Source organism: Halichoerus grypus, chromosome 9 (assembly GCF_964656455.1).
Source record: "Halichoerus grypus chromosome 9, mHalGry1.hap1.1, whole genome shotgun sequence".
Taxonomy (NCBI): Eukaryota; Metazoa; Chordata; class Mammalia; order Carnivora; family Phocidae; genus Halichoerus; species Halichoerus grypus.
In genome coordinates, this window is record NC_135720.1 from 121230613 (window position 1) to 121251079 (window position 20467).

At 45.9% G+C, this 20467-nt stretch overlaps 1 protein-coding gene across 2 annotated transcripts in view; it reads left to right on the plus strand.

The window, feature by feature from the left end:
- The window catches only part of BPHL (biphenyl hydrolase like), a 35931-nt gene that overhangs the window by 12054 nt on the left and 3410 nt on the right, over positions 1-20467 (plus strand). For both annotated transcript variants that reach the window (XM_078055631.1, XM_078055632.1), the window contains exons 5-6: positions 9066-9197; positions 12389-12512. In XM_078055631.1, the coding sequence (XP_077911757.1) occupies positions 9066-9197; positions 12389-12512 (256 nt within the window). The remainder of the gene's footprint in view (positions 1-9065; positions 9198-12388; positions 12513-20467) is intronic.

A 20467-nucleotide genomic window follows, 5' to 3' on the forward strand; every position in this document is an offset into this window, starting at 1 on the left:
TTAGAGGCAGAAGAACAGGGACCGGCAAACTTAGAGCCTGTGGGCCAAATCCAGCCCATCTGTTTTTGTAAGGCCAGGCACAGATGGAGAAGGCCAGCAGCGGCAGGCCTAGAGATCAAGCGGGGCGCCCCCTCCGTCCCCGTTTCCTCCTCTGTGCCCAGAGTTGCTGCCCAGGGCCTGTGCTGGTAGCAGCTTACACACTGGTGACTGCTGGCTCTTCCCAGGCGCCCAGCTATAGGATTGCAGGTAGCAACTCAGGACTCGCTTAGCCTCCAGCAAGCTGACCAAATTGAAACTGCTTGGCTCTCGGGAGGAGAGGAGGACACATCGGGATCTGGGGGTGTGGCAAAAAGCAAAACTGCCCTGGGGTACCCCCCCCACCACCATCTGCCGGCCTGACCCACCAGGACCCTCTTCTTCAGTCTGGTGGCTTTTGATCTCAAGTATGTCTCTCCTGGATCCCAGATGGCCTGGTCCAGGCAGTTGGGGTCAAGCGGGTCAGAAGTCTCTCACCGTAAATCTACCTACCTAATACCTTTGATTTGCCTCTTGGCTCGCCAAGCCAAAAATACTCTCTGGCTCTTGACAGAAAACATTTGCAGACCCAGGCACTAGAATATGACAAGTCTAGTTTTATTCAGCTGGTTCTGCAATTCACCTGATTTAAGTAAGCCACTAAATGGCAGTGTTCTGTTGTAGAATCTTAGTTCTTTGCACTGTTTGGGAAAGGACAATGAACCTCTTAAATGATGAGTCTGAGGCAGTCACCCATCCTAATCGGTACTCCTGCTTGTCCTTATTGTATCCGTACCAGGTTCACAGGAAAGAAAATACTGTAAATGGAATGGAAATGCCTGTGACAATGCCTGCCCTCTCTGTCTGATAATTTCAATGTCTGGGTCATCTTAGGGTCAGCATTTGCTGGTTGTCTTTTCCCTTGAGAATTGGTCAGATCTGCCTGTTTGGGGATTGTAGAGTTTTTTCATTTATTTATTTGTTGGTTTTATATGTTGGTTAATTTGGGATTGTTTTTATTGTGCTATGTTGTGAGACTCAGTATCCTGTTAAAACTCTGAGGAATGTTGTTTTTTTTTTTTTCTTGGCATGCCATCGGCCTGGTTAGGTTCACACTGTAAATTCTGTTTGGCCTTCTGTGGGCTGTAGTTCCAGCATCGGGTCCATTCTCAAAGCCTGTGCTATACTTCTTCATGTCTGCCCCACACAAACCCCACTCAGGCTATGCTGGGATGTAGGTGGTGGTTTATATGGTAGTTCAGTTCTTGACGCTTATGCTGTGTGCTTTTTTGGATCTTCCCCATGCATGGAGAGCTCAGGGGTGATCCCAGGACTTGAATCATTTCATTAGTTCATATGCAGAATTACGGACCCCCTTCAAAGCTCCTATGACCAGAAACAGCTTTCTCTCAGAAAGACAGGTTTCAGCAACCCCCCCCCACCCCCCGCTGTTGTGCTTCGTGCAACTGGAGCCATCTTTAGGGCAAAGCAGCCAGAGAAAAGAGATGGAAGAATTAACAGGGATTTCGCCTACAATCTTCAGACACTAGGGGCCCCTTTTTCTGGTACCTTCGGTCAGAAAGCTAGCCTTCTCTTGGGGTTTTAGGGACTGTCTGCCGCTGGACTAGTAGTGCAGGCCCATGGCTGTGCACCTTCACAACATGGACTACGGTAGGGAGAAAGAGAGAGAGAGAAACAGTCTTCCTCAAGCAGGGCAGCCTGGTCCAGGTCCTCTGGCTAACTCTAGGGGTCTTCTCCTGAAGTTTCCACTTTCCGCATCCCCCAACCACATGTGTGATCCACCCCCCACTCCGTGTTTCAAAATTGGGACTCCTAGGAAGACAAGGGAAATAAGAAACTCATCCCCTTTCTGAGTCATTATTCAAGGTTTGACTGTTCAGCCTCCTGCTCTTATACCTTGGCAGGTAGTTGCTCCTTGTTCCGTCTGGAGTTCAGCTATGATCCGTGGTGGTGGGGCGGGGCTCACGCCAGCTTAGCCAGCACCCACGCCCAAGAGATACTGGGTACTCACTTGAGCAGACGTCTCACAGCTTCTGCTATGACTAGGGGGGGATGTTCTCTAAACTACTATTCAGCCAGGCTCCTCCTGAGCCCCAGAGCCAGATTTCTATCTACCAGGTGAGCACCTTCCTCTGGATAGCCCGTAAGTCTGTCAAAACTAGTACGTCTGCATTGAACTCATTACCTCATAACTCTTCCCACAGCCCAGCCCGTAATCTCTGTCTCAGTGAGTGGGGCGCGGGCCACCTGGGAGGCCTCCAGGGCCGACCTCTAAAGATAACCCCTTCTCTCTTCCCGCCCACCGTTTTTCCTGCTTCGGACCCTTGGCCTCTGACGGCACTTGGTCTTGCACGAAGAGTTTCCTCACTAAGGCAAAAACCTGGTCACCGGATTCTGTGACTTACAATCCTTCAGTGACTTCAGTGACCTCCAAGCACCTGGGCCCGGCCCACCCTGAAGCCAGCTGTGCCTTCCCCCTCGGCCTCCGTGAGCCAACCTCCGCGCCTCCATGCGCCTTCCTCCCGACCCCCTCACCCCCCCCCACCTCCGTGCGCCTTACCCCACCCTCGGCCTCCATGCGCCTTAACCCACACCCCGCCTCCGTGCGCCTTCCCCCCCTCCGCCTCCATGAGCCTTACCCCCGCCCTGGGCCTCCGTGCGCCTGCCCCCCGCCTCTGTGCGCCTGCCCCCCGCCTCCCTGCGCCTTCCCCTCCCCCCCACCCCCCCTGCGCCTCCCCCCCCACCCGGGCCTCCCTGCGCCTTACCCGCCCCCCCCCCCCACCTCCCACGCTGAACAGCTGCTTCTCCTGGAACAGGCTTTCTCCTTTGCGCCTCTCTGCCTCGGCACCTGCTCGCGAGCTCGCCTGCGCGGCCTGCCCTCCAGCCGGGTCTCCTCACCACACGCGTCTTCTTCAGCCACTGTTCCGGAGCCCATGCCCTGGCCGATGCTTGTGCCTCTGGCGCTGGAGCGCTCCGCACACCCTTTCAGCCGCCCGATTGTCCTGGGCGCTGTCACCCTGTCACACCTTCCCCTCAGTCACGACTGTGTGAACTCCCCATGTTCAGTGACTCTGACTTCCCTTCTTTGCGACGCACACAAACCCCGAGAAGCTCCCTCCTCACCTCACACTCCTCTTTCGCATTTTCGGCTGCCCTTCCCAGGCCCACTGCGTCACGGCCCCCTCTCGCCCTGACTTGGGCGACCCACCGGCCTCGTGGAACCAGGGCCTCCGTGCTGCCAAGCCCCGCAGATGCTTTATCGCCCTTCGGCTCCTTGGTCATGCTGCAGCATTTGAAAATACACACCCCTCTTCTCGAAGCTTTCTCTGCCGTGGAGTTCTTGCCACCACGTCCAGAGCTTTCCCCTTATCTCTGCTTAGTCTCTGTCTTTGACACCTTCCCTGTTCTGCTCTGCCGGGCACCATCCTTAGCTCTCTGCTCCTCTTCTCATTCTTAGACCCAAGGAGCTTCCCTCGTCCCTTGGCGTCCTCAAACTCCCAAATTCCAGATATTCAACTTCGTGTCCATTTTTCTTACCTGGTTGCCCCACAGGCACCTTACATTCAGCGTGTCTAAAGTCGAGCTCAGAATCTTTTCTCCACACCTGGTCTTCCTGCCACATTTCTCACGTTGCCAAGTGACGCTCGATGGAATATACTCTTTTTTCCACAAAGAATATTTTAATTATGATTTATTGAATGTCTGCCGTGAGCTAATATTAACATAGCTGTTTATGACTCAACTCGGGGCTCAGACAAGCGAAGAAACGTGTGATGGCACAGCTGGGAAGGTCGGCCAGTAAAGCCCAACGTTTCACGTCTGCAGGATAGTGATCCAGCCCTCCGCATTCTTCCTGCGTTCTGCTGGGCTCTGTCTGGAATCCATCTCACCTTTTCCGTTCCTGCTGCCAGGCCCCGGGTCCAGGCCTCCCCATCTGTCTTCACTTAGATCGACCAGCATTTTCCAACCTGCCTTGTCTTTACCTCCTTTCAGTCTACTTTCCAAACTGCTTGGATGGTAGTTTGCTAAGATGTAAATCTCATTATGTCTTACTTGAAAACCCTCCAAAGTCTCGCATAGCTTTCCAGATAAGTAGAGTTCAGACTCCTCTGCTTTGCTCACAAAGTTTGAGTGAGCTGGGACCCCCCCCCCCACCCCGTCTTTCTAGGTCCATCTGCAGCCACTTTGTTTCCTCTACCCGCACATGCCCATTCTTTTCTTCGGCCACCTGGAAACTCCTGAAGTTCTAGCAATAGATGGAATGGCTCCCGTAGTTGCTTGCTGGCTTCTGTTCTTGCAGACTTAGACCCAGCAGTGCCTCCTCCAGGAAGCCCACCACCACTGCCACTTCCTGCCATTTCCCCTCTGAGCTCACTGACCCTCCTCTGTCCTCCCCAGCCTCTCCCACGACATCTATCCCACTCTTCTACAGAGATCATTTACAACTCTAAACAAGAAGGCCCTTGAGGGCAAAGACCAAATCTCATTCAAGTTTATACGTGCTGTGACTAATACGCAGCAGCCTTCAAATAATGTTTACTGGATTAATTCACTAATTAATGGTGAGCCAATGAGTTTTCTTCTGGTGCTTAGCACAAATTATGTGCTCAAAAAATAAATGTATCCGTTTTTGGGGGGGATACAAATTATATCTATTTCGCATCAGCAAATAGTTTGATTCAAATAGTTAATTTAGGAACTTAACTGTGAAACATAATTGCTACTTATTTTTTGGTGGAAATTATGCTTTGGGGTAAAACTGGCTTCCTCTTGAAAAAAGTTAACAGAAGTAAGTATATAAATACATAGAATATTTTTCAGTGTTTGTTATATGGGTACTCTTGTTAGCACATTTCATGTCTAACTTATTTACTCTTTATCTCAGAGTGGTATTATAATTCTCATTTTTCAGATGAGGAAACTAGCACAGAGAGGTTGAGGAACTTGCTCAGGGTCACAGAGCTAGTAGGTGCGACCCAGCCAGTATGACTTCTGAGGGTGTGTGCTTAACCACAGAGCTTGGTGTGAACATCTGGCTTGCCCCAGCTACCACTGGATTTTTCTGCCCCTTGAGATTTAGATAATATTTCCCCGAGAGTCTAAAGCCATGCCCCAGAGTTTACATACTAATAGATACCTCTCACTCTAAATGCTTGCTTTCACTGAGTTCATTCACTTTGAGAAATCTCTCGCTATCCCAAAGAGGAATTTACATGTTAGCAAGAAAAATGTCTTCACATTGAACATTAGCCAACTTGGATTAAAAGATCTTGGCCTTCCTGTCACAGGGGAATTTTTTTATTTTATAAAAATATATATAATTTTATTAAAAATCTTACAAAATTTTATAATTTTTAAAAAATTATTTAAAATTTTATAAAAATATATAAAATTTTATAAAATGTTATGTTACATATTAATACTATTAACAATATAATAATAAAATACATTATAATATATATGTAAATTAAACACTTATATTAAATATATTTGTGTATCTTTAAATATGTGAATTAAACATGAATAATATATATTTATACTATATATTATATAAGGTATATAATATATATTTAAATTTTATTTTGTAATATAATATTGTATTTAAATTTATTTTATAATTGAATTTTATTTAATTGTATAATATTTGATACATATAATGCGACATATATGACAGTGTAAATTACGGACACCCACAAGTTCACCATGGAACAGAAGATTGATCACTGTTTATACCTTCACTCTATCCTTGTGCTTCCTCCCCAGTGCACCTCTACCTCTAGCCTGAGTCCTACAATCATCCCTATGCCTTTTTGAAAACACTTCTGTCACATCTGTTTATATTCCTAAACAATATGTAATTTAGTTTTATTTGTTTTTGAGTCATACAAAGTGCCTTCATACCATAGATCATCTTCTATGACTCACTGTTTTCAATGAACATTGAATTTCTAAGATTCATTCATGATAATGCTGTATCGTATTCCATTGGGCAAAAGTGTTCTATTTTCCCTCTCTTTTATCAATGGACTGTAGGTCTGTTTTCACTGTTGCTGCGAACATTCATGTACATGTCTCCTGGGGCCTATGAGCAGTGGTGTCAGTCTGGGGTATAGGCCCAAACGTGAGATTTGCTGAATATTGTGGTGTGCAAATACGCCGTGTTACCAGTGACCAGCTGTTTTCCAACTACATAAATTTGCATTTCCACCACCAGCGTAATAGATTCCTTAATTTACATCCTCAACAAAAACTTGGAATCATCAGACTTCCTAGTCCCAGCCAGTCATATGGATGTGAAATGGTATCTTACTGGTGGACTTAATTTGCATCTTCCTCTTTCTAATAAGATGAGAATCTTTTTGGGGCGCCTGGGTGGCTCAGTCGTTAAGCGTCTGCCTTCGGCTCAGGTCATGATTCCAGGTCCTGGGATCGAGCCCCGCATCGGGCTCCCTGCTCAGCGGGAAGCCTGCTTCATCCCTCTCCCACTCCCCCTGCTTGTGTTCCCTCTCTGGCTGTGTCTCTCTCTGTCAAATAAATAAATAAAATCTTTAAAAAAAAAAAAAAAAAAAATAAGAATCTTTTTACATATTTATGCGCCACTGGGGTTTCTTCTCCTGTATTGTCCCTATTCATGTCTTTTTGTTGATTTATATGTATCAAAGATTACATAAAAGTTTTAAAACGATAGGTTTAACAGGCATACCGTGTGAAGTCTATCAACAGGACAAACACCCCAGACTAGAACACTTCCAGTGTTTTACGATGTTACTGATTTGCAGGGTGTTTGTTGTTTGGCAGTCTGATTACTACCCCCTTGCTGGTTAGTAATTGGGTTAGTCGTTCTGCACAGCTTGTGGCTTGTCCTTTCGCTTCCTTTCTAGACAGAGCTAATTGTAATGTAAAAAAATGTTCCAGTGTTCTGTTTTCTCATTAGCTTGGCAAGTTTTGTGTTTTCACACTTATGGACACATTCGTCAGTTTCTTTACTCCCCCTTCTTTCATCTCAGATATTCCTCCCAAGCTCACTTCTCTTTCTCCTCAAGTTATTTTTTTAGAAGTTCTTTAAGGGCAGCTCTGTTAATAGTGAGCTCCGTTTTTACCTCATACTGTCTTTATTCCAGGCTCATTCTTGAAAGATTGTTTGGCTAAGTGCAGAAATGTAAATGGCAGATTATTTACTTGGCCATTCCACGGTCTTCTGCCTTCCTCGACCACTGTTGAGAAGTTTTGCCCGTGTAGCTTTCCCCCTTCTGGACTGAATGTGTCTCAGCTCTGGCTGTTTTTCAGGTTTCTTCTCTCTCTTTGATGTATTGCTATTTTACTGTTGTGTGTCCAGATGCGAATTCCTTTTTATTTATCCAGTTTGGGTTACCTTCAGTTTTTATCTGTGGACCCTTATCTTTGATCAGTTCTGAAAACCATTCTTGCCCGTGTCCTCCTTCCCATATTGCTTCTCGTCCATTCTCCTCCATTCTTCTCCTCTCCCCCTCCTCTCCTCCATCAGGGCACTGATTGGACTTTGTGGGCCTTGCCTTCCCATCTTCCGTGTCTCTTGTTCATCTTGTCTGTGTGGTGGTCTGCATCATTTCTTAAGCTTTCTCTTCCAGTGTTTTAGCTTTTTGATTAGCTTTATAAAGATTCTGATTGTGTTGTGACCTGTGATTAGGAGCAAGTATTTGCTTACCCTTAATCTGAAAACACACACACACACACACACACACACAAGACCGTGCATACAAATTGATGATGCTTCTTTCAGAGAGGATTTACATTTGCTACTCTGGGGAAGCACAGGATCATACCAGGTTGGAGCCATTTTCATCTCCACTTAATCTAGGAATCTTGGGTTCGGCTCTACCCACCCACCCCCAACTACCAGTTACATTTCCCCCAAAAGCCACCCTGCCTTTTGAGTAGTCTTACCACTCTTTGCTCTCTTTTTAGGTTCTCTTTCTCACACACCTTCATATCCTAGTTTCCATTAATTGCTGCAACTCCAACAATGCAACAAAGAATATGTTTTATGTACAATTTAGTCATAGGGACGCCTGGGTGGCTCACTTGGTTGAGTGTCTGACTCTTGATTTCAGCTCAGGTCTTGATCTCAGGGTCATGAGTTAAAGCCCTGCATTGCGCTCCACGCTGGGCATGGAGCCTACTTAAGAAAAAAAAAAAAAAAAAACTAGTCTTTCCGCTGCAAGGGTACCTTGCAGAGGGTGTGGTCTGCAATAGAGCCCAAAGTAGAAATATCTGTAGGAGATTTTTTTTTTATTGGCCATCTTTATGACCTCTTGCTGGCTCCTCTCTCCTTTCCCCTTTTCCAACTCTCCTTTTTCTTCTTCCCAGATCTCCTCCACACCCTCTTAATTTCCAGACTTCTCTGCACCTCTCTGTGAAGTCTTTTCACTCCTGTGCCGAGCAGGTCAGCTCTCCCAGCCTCCATGTGCACCTCTGGGCTTACCTGTGCAGGTCGGAACGGATCCGGCGCTGTCTGTCACAGCATCCGCCCGCCTTGGAAGGCAGTTGCACTTGTAAGCAGCAGTTTTACCTCCACTCTGTAATTGCATTCACTGAGTACATACAGGGTGCCTGCCAGGGCCCTGGCACTGTCGGGAGTGCCGTGGAGGGGTTATTGTTCGATATGAGTTCATGTCATTAGTCGTGTTTTCTTTGAGGTGTATTGTGTAGCAGAAGCACTGTGTTAAAAGCTGTTATTAAGCAAGATGTAATATGCTCAGAAGCATTAGAATTATCAGTGTGTTTAAAGAAATACGGAAAGGAGTGGGCTAAGTAATTGAATTTGTTCATGTGTTTCATTTTTTTAAAAGATTTATTTATTTGAGAGAGAGAGAGAGAGCACGAGCTGGGGGAGGGTCAGGGGGAGAGGGAGAAGCAGGCTTCCTGCCGAGCAGAGAGCCCAACACAGGGCTTGAGGATCATGACCTGAGCCGAAGGCAGATGCTTAACCGACTGAGCCACCCAGGTGCCCCTAGACTAAACCTGTTCCTGTCAATACTTCTATTTTTCAGGTATCCGAGATGTTTCTAAATGGAGTGAGAAAACAAGAAAACCTCTTGAAACCTTATATGGCTATGACTACTTTGCCAAAACCTGTGAGAAGTGGGTGGATGGCATAAAACAATTTAAACGTCTTCCAGATGGTAGGTTATGTGAACTGTTTAGCTGTTCCTTTGCTGATTAGAAAGGCTGCTTACATTCTTCCCCTGGTGTTCCAGAATTTCCTGGTGATGAATGCACTCACCCACTGTCCTTTCACACTAATGCGTGAACAGAGGATGCTAGTGATTGTATACCATACACGCTCTTGTATAATAAATCCGCCTTAAGCGATACTATATGTATACACCTACTCTATGTATCAGGGTTCACGGTGTGAAGTCTTTAATAGCAGACTGTTCTTTTTTCCTTCTAATCCTTTGTGTGTACGATGACAAAATAATTCTCCAGAAGCCTCAAATAGAGTTTGTTTTTTTCTGATTCTGGAGTGGGTAATCAGAAAACAAACAAGCTGTCGCGCGTACCATATTTTTTTCTTTTTCACAGTTAGATGCGTGACCCTGCTACATCCTCTCTTACCAGGATAAAAAAGAAGGGCCTTTGTGTCATGACCTTCAGCTCCAGCAGAATTAGCCTGAGGAAGAGCGTTCAGGTTATTTCCCACCTTCAGAACTTAGTTATGTGACTCTAATTCCGTCTTTATCAGAAAAATTAACAAGATTTCCACTAACAGGAAGAACTGACATCTTTAAGAGAAATTCTTAATTGAAGTCTGTTTTTCAATAGCTATTTACATTGCTAATCTCTCACTCTTCTATTTTCACTGCTAAAAGAATAGAGGGTAGCTGAGATCAAATCTGGGAGCACATTCGTGACAAAATGGCTGCAGCTGAAGGAGCAGTTTGATCTATTAGGTAATCATTTCCAGAGTGAGTCACCTATCCAAACTTTCACAATGAAAAGGACATTTGGAACTATTACTTTTCTGGTTCAAGTTCAAAACAGCAAATATATCCTGTTCCAGTGCAGTACCCACCCAAAGAAATAGATCTTTGAAAAGTGTCTCCCTCAGCTCTTAAAACAAAAATGCCATAAAGATGTCTAAGACGGTTCTCCATTAAAGAAGGCACATTCTTGAAATGTAAATTTTTGTGCTTTCCTGACTAGAGAGCGGGGTAGGAAGATTCAGAGGCAGAAGCAGAATTAAATCTGCAGCTCAAACATACATCCTGTATCTGTTAAAATCCAAAGCTTCCATTCTGCGAAAGACCCTGTCAAGAGTATGGAAAGACAAGCCACAGACTGGGAGAAAATATTTGCAAAAGGCATATCTGATAAAGCACTGTTATCCGGATGTGCAACAGACTCTTAAACCTGAACAATAAGAAGAAAACCTGATTAAAAGATGAGCCAAATAACAAGATCCCAACACTCACCTGTTAGAATGTCCAAAACAGGATTTTTAGGGCCGTGAAAATACTCTGTAATCCCATAATGGTGGCTCCATGTCATTATACACTTGCCCAAACCCACAGAACGTGCAACAACCAGGACTAAACCCTGATGTAATTTCGGGACTCTGGGTGATGATGACATATGTGTCCATGTAGGTTCATCAGTTATAAAAATGTCCTACTTGGATAGGAGATACTGATAGTGGGGGAGGCTGTGCATGTGGGGGGCTGGGGTACAGAGGAAATCCCTGAACCCTCCACTCAATTTTGCTGTAAACCTAAAACTAAAAAACATCAAATACAGTTTTTAAAAAAAAGAAAGGGAGGGGGAAAATGTCAAAATATAGAGGAACCATAGCAGTGATCTTACAGCAAGACTGTTAATAAACTACTTACCTCCCCTCCACACTCATTAATTTCACAGGACAACTTTTTTTCATAATTGTACGCTGTGCATGTTGGTAGATGCTCGGTTTAGCATAGTGGTTAGCTGCACAGATTTGGAGTCAGACGGGCCTGGGTGTGAAGTCTGGCCTTGCCACTTGGTTGCTGTCAGAGTGATGGGCAGACGACTCAGCTTCCCTAAGCTGCTGTTCCCCACCTGTGAGCCGAAGCAGCTGATAACTACCCCGTAAGGTGTTTTGAGGACTAAACAGGGTTCTGCATGATCAGCTGTGGTGCAGTACCACGTACAGAGTAAGTGCTTGATAAAAGGTTATTAGGACTCTCTTTGGAAAAGTACGGTATCTACCAATGATTGTCAGACCAAGTGAGCTACAGCAGATAAGGCAGTGGGTCACGGGCATGAACCCACGCGAACAGTGTCTGACCCACAGTGCTCGGGACGACTGCTCGCTTCATCCTCTGATTATGCAGTTAACACGTGTGTGTCATCCCAGGGACAGGAGATGGCAGCTTCTGAGACCTAGAGAAGTATTTCTCTGGCCAACCCGTCCCCTTCTCATTTAGCAGGCAGTGCTCCCAACCCCTGCCACTGAGGAGGAGGGATAGGCCAGGTCCCTGGGCAGCACCCCAGTGGGCTGGGGACCAGCTTTCTCAGGGCCCCAGTGACCCCTGCAGAGGCCGGGAGGAGGCAGAGGAGGAAGGAGCTCACTTTATGGAGTACCTGCCTGCTGCCCAGAACTGTAGATAGGACACCTCTTTTTGGCCTCACGGCCACCCCAGAGAACTGGAACTATCCCCTCTTTGACCAGGGAGGAGGCTGAAACTCCTCACTGAGGAACCACCAAGATTTCCCAGGCGGGAAACAGTAGGACAGGACCAGAGCCAGGTTGTTCCTCATCCGCCTCAGGAAGGTCGTTACAATGGAGGTGAGGCCCTTATCGTCTCCAGAGTATGGCAGTCAGGAATGTCATGGAGGCAGGAGGAATGAAGAGAAGCTCATTTGCTATGTGTAAGTTATAACTTCACAGGAGGTATAGAAGCTCTGAGGGTAGCTAGGGCCCAGGGGACCACATAAGACATTATTTCAAGGGAAAAGCTTTTCAGATGCCAAGCACCTACCAGTGTTTTGCAAACTGGGGACTCCTCTCCATAATATAAAGAGCTGTGGGGTTTTTTTGTGTGTTTATTTTCCTGTTTTGCATAAATTATGCATATAATCAGGCAAAACTGCTTATTTACTAGAACTTTCCAAGAAGGAGAAAAAAAAAAAAAGCAGAGAACCAGAAAAGGAGGCGCACAGATTGTGAGAGCTAGGAGACCCCTCGGACCCCGTCTAATGCAGACCACCTCTTTTAGGGACAGGGGCACCGAGGTCTGGAGGGAGGCAGGACAGGCCCCAGCCCCCTGCTTCTCCTCTGACTCCCCCGGCGTGCTGGTCACATGGAAGCAGATCCTCGGTGCTGTTTGTCTTGCAGGGAATATCTGTGGGCACTTGCTGCCGCTGATTCAGTGCCCCACCTTAATCGTGCACGGAGAGAAGGATCCGCTGGTCCCACGGTTCCACGCCGACTTCATACACAAACACGTGAGAGGGTCGCGGTAAGTGCCGTCTCTGCCCCCGCGCTCTGCCTCACAGCCTCAGGACATGCGTGCGTGGAAGGAGCTAGGGAAGGAAAGGAAACATTGGAATGGGGATTTTTTTTTTTTCCAGAAGATCTTATTTATTTATTTATTTATTAGAGACAGAGAGAGAGGGGGGGAGGCAGAGAGAGAAGCAGGCTCTCCGCAGAGCAGACTCGGGACTCGATCCCAGAACCCGGGGATCCTGACCTGAGCCGAAGGCAGCCGCTTAACCGACTGAGCCACCCAGGCACCGCTGGGGTTGGGAGTTTTTAAGATGTCCCCCCCCTTCCCAGTTTGCCAGTGTCAGTAAATAGTACTGCTCTGTTTGGGGTTCCAGGGAAATGCCGAACGCAAGGAGCCGGGATTTGTGGGTAACCGGGAACCAGAAGGAAAGGAATTCTTAGATGTATGTCTTACGGCAAATGTGCTAATAGGTACCAAGTTCTGTAACACTGCAGACAGTTTAGATTTCTAGCCATCAGTGTTAACTAAAACAGTTTTATGTAATTTGGAAATTTTCAGATGTGTTTATCATTATGAAAGTATTATCTACCCAGGAAAGAAAATTTGTAAAATCAAAAGAAGAAAACAGATTGCCTGCTGCTTGCCACCCATTTAAGTACTTCTGCTATTAGCATTTTTTTAAAGATTTTATTTATTTGAGAGAGAGCGCGGAGAGAGAGAGTGGAAAAAGAGAGCACACGGCGGTGGGGGTGGGGTTGCAGAGTGAGAAGCAGACTCCTGCTGAGCAGGGAGCCTGGGATCAGGACCTGAGCAGAAGTCAGACCCTTAACCGACTGAGCCACTCAGGCGCCCCCAGCTATTAGCAATTTTAATATGTTTCTCCTTTCTAGTATTTTTTAAACATAAATATAATTATATTCTGTAATCAACTCTGAATCCTGCTTTTTTTCCACTTAAAATTATGTTGTAAACTTCTCATGTTATTTCAGCCTTAAATATGTACACATCAGATGGGAAGCCTGTTATTCAGAATCACAAAATATCAACATATACCAAGCCATGTTGGTGGCTCACTCGATTAAACAGCAGATACATGTTACTTGTTCTTTGCATTCTTGTTTCTGCCAAGCAGCCTTGGACATCGAAGAAGCTTATTATACATGTCAGCAGAAATTCTGTTCTTTAAGCCCATGCATTTTTGTATGGAATAGAAATTTATCTTTTAAGTACTTTGGCTAACGCAGGAGCCAGCTTCCCCTGGTACTTATATCAAGATGAAAATTTAAAGTTGAATAAATTTTGCATTTTCTTTCCCTGAAATGGATGCATACTCTGAAGGAGAAAGTGAGGTGTGCCCAGGGGGTAGTGACCTGATTTTTTTTTTTTTTTTTACAAACATACCAGAGGATAAATATTCAAGCGAGCCTTGACCCCTTCAGAGACTATATATTAATTCCAGAGATGCTGTCATTACTCCATCTTTGGAATTCTAAGGAATTCTTTTGAAATTGGCTTTATTAATGACTTAAGAAAATCCTCCCTCCCTTCCTCCTTCCCTTCCTCTCTGCTTCCCTCCTTTTCTCCTTTCCCTCCATGAGCTGATTTCTGATGCCTCATGGGCCAGCACTGCCTGGCATGGTTAGTGCTGGTCCCTGTCCTGAGAGCTCACACAATCCAGCAGGGAAACCAGACTCAGAAACAGTTCCACTACTGTTTTTTTTAAATTCCAGTATAGTTAACATACAGCATTATATTAGTTTCAGGTATACAATAGAATGACTCAACAATTCTTATGTTGAGTCTAATATGTTACTTAGTGCTCATCATGATAAATGTCCTCTTAATCCCCATCACCTATTTCACCCCCCCATATCCCCTCTACTAACCATCCATTTGTTCTCTAGAGTTAAGAGTCAGTTTCTTGGTTTGTCTTTTTTTTTTTCTTTTACTTGTCTGTTTCTTAAATTCCACATATGGGTGGAATCGTGTGGTATTTGTCTTTCTCTGACTGACTTATTTCCCTTAGCATTATACTCTCTAGCTCCATCCATGTTGTTACAAATGGCAGGATTTCATCCTTTTTTATGGCTGAGTAATATTCCTGTGTGTATATATACCACCTCTTCTTTATCCATTCATCTATCAGTGGACACTTGGGCTGTTACCATAATTTGGCTATTGTAAATAAGGCTCCTATAAACATAGGGGTGCGTGTATCCCTTTGAATTAGTGTTTTTGTATTCTTTGGGGTAAATACTCAGTAGTGCAATTACCAAATTATAGGGTAGTTCCATTTTTAACTTTTTGAGCAACCTCCATACTGTTTCCCAGAGTGGCTGCACCAGTTTGCATTCCCACCAACAGTGTAAGAGGGTTTCCCTTTCTCTGTCCTCTCCAACTCTTGTCTTGTGTTTTTGATTTTAGCCATTCTGACAGGTATGAAGTGATATCTCCTTGTAGTTCCGACTTGCATTTCCCTGATGATGAGTGATGTTGAGCATCTTTTCATGTGTCTATTGGCCATCTGGATGTCTTCTGTGGAGAAATATCTATTCATGTCTTCTATTTTTTAATTGGATTATTTGTTTTTTTGGATGCTGAGTTCATAAGTCCTTTACATGTTTTGGATACTAGCCCTTTATCAGATATGTCATTTGCAAATATCTTCTCTAATTCAATAGATTGTCTTTTAGTTTTATTGATTATTTCCTTTGCTGTGCAGAAGCTTCTTATTTTGATGAAGTCCCGATAGCTTATTTTTGCTTTTGTTTCCCTTGCCTCAGGAGACATATCTAGAAAAAAGTTGCTATGTCCAATGTTAAAGAAGTTACTGCCTGTGTTCTCTTCTAGGAGTTTTATGGTTTCAGGCCTCACATGTAGGTTCATAACGCATTTTGAGTTTATCTTTGTGTATGGTGTAAGCCATCCACTACTTTTTTTCTTTTTTAAGATTTTATTTATTAGAGAGAGAGTGTAGAGCGGGAGAGAGGGAGCACATAAGTGGGGGCAGGGGGTGGGGGCAGAGGGAGAGGGAGAAGCAGGCTGAAGCAGGCTCCCCCTAGCAGGGAGCCCAATGTGGGTCTCAATCCCAGGACCCCGGGATCATGATCTGAGCCACAGGTAGACGCTTAACTGACTGAGCCACCCAGGGGCCCCTGCACTACTTCTTAATCATATTATTCCATGATAAATTTCAACAAACAAAAGGAGAATTTTTAAATGTGGGGGCCATGCTTCTTATCCTACAGTAAAATATAATTATTATCAGCCTGTATAATTTTTATATCCATATAGCATTTTATATTTTAAAAGGCATTTTACATACAATACCTAACTACACTTCATAACAAACTTATGAAAAAAATATTGTCCCCATGTATAGATGAGAAAATCAAGGTTGAGAGTTCTTAAGTAATCTTCCAAGGTTTCAGAGCTAGTAAATGACAAATCCTGGATGTTTTTCCCTCCTAATATAGCACTTTTCCCCCACAGCACAGCTGCCTCTCATAAACATACTCTTATTTTAATATGATGGTAAGATGCCTGGATTATATGCTTGCTGACCTGGTTAATTGTCTTCTAGCTTCAGAAATGACAGGTTTTTGCACACTGATGCTCATGATAAATGCAGTGTGTTCTCTTAGAGAGCCAGGTTCAATACAAGTCAGTCTGCAAGGAAGTTTAATTTAGGAATTCTGTTCCAAACCCATCTCCTAGCAACGGAATACATCAATATGGGAAAAAAATAGTCCCTTCCTGTTCAGATGTTAATTATTTCAGGAGACTGTTTTATGGAAGATTATTTTCTTAGAGCAGTGTTCTTTGGAACAAATGAGTGGAAGGTAAAGTATTATTGGCGATGATTGTCTTAAACTGGCTTGCATTTTACACCTGCATTGCTGTGCTGTAAGAGCCCTTTGTGTTCGGCCTGAACCCACCTAGAACCCAGGTGGGTTACTTCAGACCCCAGAAAAGGAAGGTGGATTCCTTGAGCACCAAAGGCCTACTGAGATTCAGCGCTGCAGGCCATGTGACAACAGGAAAGCAAGGTAGAGTGGCAAGTTTCCAGTGAACTTGATATTTCATTACCTTGCCAGGTACATTTATAATTAAACTTAAGGATACAGTCTATCCCTTCAGAGATTATACCAACAAACAGATATCACATATGAGAGAAATGCCTTTCTCTCCTCAGAAGGAGGCCCAATGAAGGGTGGGGTTGTTCAGGCCTGCTAAACAGACCTGTGTTAATTTGTCTCTCTTTCTTCTCTTTGTGAGAAACAGTGGTAGAGTCTCTTGGAAGCGAAGAGGACTTAAGGATCATTCAAGTTCAGTGGTTTTAAAACTTGTTTTTAGGCAGCTGAACGCTTCCGCCTAACAAACTCTGATGCAGAAGCCCAAGACATAACACATAAAATAAGAGCTACTCTGATTAGAGCGGGGGGAGGGGGGCGCCCTTGCCACTTCGATTCTCCTTGTCCTGCCCCAGCCCCTGTGCGTTCCCTGCTCATCCAGCCCTCCCTCCTAGACTGCAAAGCCCTGACCGCTCACCCCTTGGCTATCTGGCTGCTCCTCGGGCATCCCCTTAAGGCCAGCCCCAGCTCGCTTTCAGAGGATTTGCGCTGATCAGAGGCCAGCACCCATGAGACCCTTTGGGGTTGCCGTGGACAAGCCTCGGGAGGCGGTGGGGCTGAGCCAGCTCAGAAGACGATGTGACTTCACAGCTGGTTGAGCCACGTGTACGGGTCAGCTAGCACCACTAACAAATATCACATGCTGGGCGGCTTAAACAGTAGAAACGTATTCCCTCTCTCAGTGCTGGAGGCTAGAAGTCTGAGATCAGGGTATCAGCAGGGTTGATTTCTTCTTAGGCTTCTTTCCTTGGCTTATAAATAGTCGTCTTCTTAGAAGGACACCAGTCACATTGGATTAGGTCCCATCCATATGATCTCATTAGTCACCTCTTTAAAGATCTTATATCCAAATAAAGTCACACTCTGAGATGCTGGGGGTTAGGACTTCAACATATGGATTTGCGGGACGTGCAATTCAGTGTGCATGAGCCCATGTTTCTGTGGAGGTGCTCAGATCTCCGGAATAGGAGGACCAGCAGAGACCAGGACCCGGGTTCCAGACCCAGCTGCAGATGACCAGCACCATGCCTGGAATCCCTCTCCATGGCCCTCCCTCCACCACCTCCCATTGCCTGGCCAAGTGGACTCATCCCTCCGGTAGCAACTCAAATGTATCCTTCACCAGTTACTCATCGTTTTGAGACTGCATGGTCCTTTTTAACAGTTGTGAGCATATGAATTTAATTTTCTTCCTGTTGAGCATGTCAACATCGGTCCCAGGATGTGGTCTAGTGCATTTTAAAGTGCTTGCTACACTTTGAAAGAGAATATGAGAGGCACACAGGGGCCATTGACCAGTGACTCAGTCCCAAAAAGTGTGGTGAGGAGTCCAACTGTGTACTCTGGGGCCCGGGCCAGAGAGCCAGATCAGGTGGGAAAGAATGAGGGGTAAAGTCCATGTGTGCAAAGACTTGGCACCAGGGGTTCAGTGTGAGCTAACGGGGAGCGGTGGGACATGGAGTCTTGCTGGAGAGCAGGATTGGTACATTGGGATCCTGAGCAGCGTTCACAGCGGGGATTAAGAGCACGGGCAGGGACTCAGACCCAGGTTTGAGTGCTGGTGCTGTCCCTAAGTGTGCCCTTCAGCAGCGTGCATGTATTTCTGTACTTCTGTGTCCTTGTGTGTGAAATGGGGATGATACGTATCATTTCAGAATATTTTGTAGATCTAGTAAGAGCTACACAGTAGCTGCCACTTCCGTGGCTGGAATGCTGGGGTGGGTGCAAGTGATCAGGGGTCCCAGGAGGCAGCTGGGGTGTCGCTTGATAGGAGGTCAGTGGCAAGCTGCTCTCTGACCCGACTTTCAGACTGTTGTCAGGGGGTATTAAGGTTCTCCAGAGAAACAGAACCAATAGGATACACACAACAGACATGCACGCATGCACGCATGCGGAGGTTGACTTATTTTACGGGATAAGGAATTGGCTCATGCAATTATGGAGGCTGAGAAGTCCGAGATCTTCGGTGGGCAAGCTGGAACATTAACAAGTTAGAGCCCCAAGAGAGCTGATGGTGTGGTTCCAGTGTGCCTGAAGGCCTGAGAACCGGGCAGAGCCAATGTTTCCGTGTGAGTCCAAAGGCAAAAAAAAATGCTGATGTCCCAGTTTGAAGGCAGTCAGGCAGGAGGAATTGCCTCTTACCTCCTGAGGGAGGGTCAGCCATTTTGTTCTATTCAGGCCTTCAACTGATTGGATGTGGCCCACCTGTATCAGGGAGGACAGTCTGCTTCACGGAATTGTAGTGATTTAAATGTTAATCTCATCCAAAATATGCCCTCACAGAAATGCTCAGAACAATGTTTGACCAAATAGCTGGGCATCCATGGCTCCGTCAAGTTTATGCACAAAACCAGCCGTCACAATGGGGAGGGCACAGGTACAGGCCACTCTCCACAGAGGTCTTGGCCTCTGGTAGATTCACTGGAGCGTGTTCCAGCAGGGTGGTAGTGAGGGTGCACATTGGTAGTGAGGGTTAGGCTGTCTAGGTGGTGGGCCAGGTGCCATGAGTTCTTTGTCTGACTCATGGAAGGGAGGAAGGACCTCTCTCTGCAGCTTCCTGGGCTCCTCAGGTCCAATCACCAGAGGTAAGATGGCCCAGGGCCTCCGGTGTGGGCCAGGAGGAGCTGAAATGAACTGACCTAGGTGACAAAAGTTCATGCTGATGACAAAGGATTGTTTTCAGCTCTGTGGTAGAGTGAGCCAGGTTACTGGGGGGAGGTGGACAGTGCAGGAGGGATGGCTGCCTTGACTTCCATTTCTGGACCAACTCTAGCCTTGGGACGGGGGAGGGAAGATCTGCCCTCCCTTCTCCTAACTGCCCCAGGTGACTTCTCTACCTCTCCCCATCCCTTCCTCCTCCCAGCCGCTGCTTCTAGTTCCTCATCCCTAGCTGCTTGCTGCTGTGGTTGCAGGGAAAGCAGTCAGCTCAAGACCCCACTTACGGTCGGGTTACAGGATGAACACCAAACAGGATTAGCCCCATTCTTACAAAGCTGAGTCCTTTGTATTTTAGAGAGAGTGGGGTCTCCTCCTTTCTAGACAAACCTTACCCGTGACATTTTGTAAAATCTCTCTTGAGAATCTTCCACTTGGAGTAGATTATGTTAGCCAAACGTAAATAAATTGTGCTCCCAAGTCAGAGCATTTCATTAACGATGCTGTCCATAATTAGAACCATTGTGAGGACTTTTGCGTATTGTAAAGTGCGACTCAAATAGAATAAGAAAATAATAGAAAACATTTATTGTTCGCTGTGTGCCCAAAGGTCCTGTACGATGTGGCTTGTGTGCCTTATCTCGTTTTGTCTTTGGAGTAATCCTGTGGGGTAGATGCTGTTACTTGTCCCCCTTTTCCAGATGAGAAAGTGTGACCTGGGAAGATGAAATAACTTGCCAGCATGGATCCCACATTGATTAGACTGGACACATCCTGACCCCATACAGCCCATGGCTTTAACCCTGTGGTATCACCTCCAATTACATTCAGCTGTGGCTCAGAGCTCTCAGTCCGGTCAGAAGGCCCCAACATGGCCCCTGTCGTCCCGCAGGTTTGGCAGGGCTTGTTTCTCCGCACACGAGTTAAAAGCATCAGTCTGGTAGACCCGGACAGCCCAGAGGGGGTCCGCTCCTAGCTGTGGTGTTATCAGAAAAGCAGCCGCTGAGGCAGTTTGGTTTCTTTCTAATGCTTGAGATATGATTGCATTTGAGGGAAGGAACTTCTCAGAAGTCTACTTCCCTTTCCCAAACATCTGCTCGGCTCTCGGGCTGAGGGGGAGAGCCTGCTGGAGAGGATGCAGGTTTGGAGGCCGTGCTCTACACCCCCATTTTACCAGCT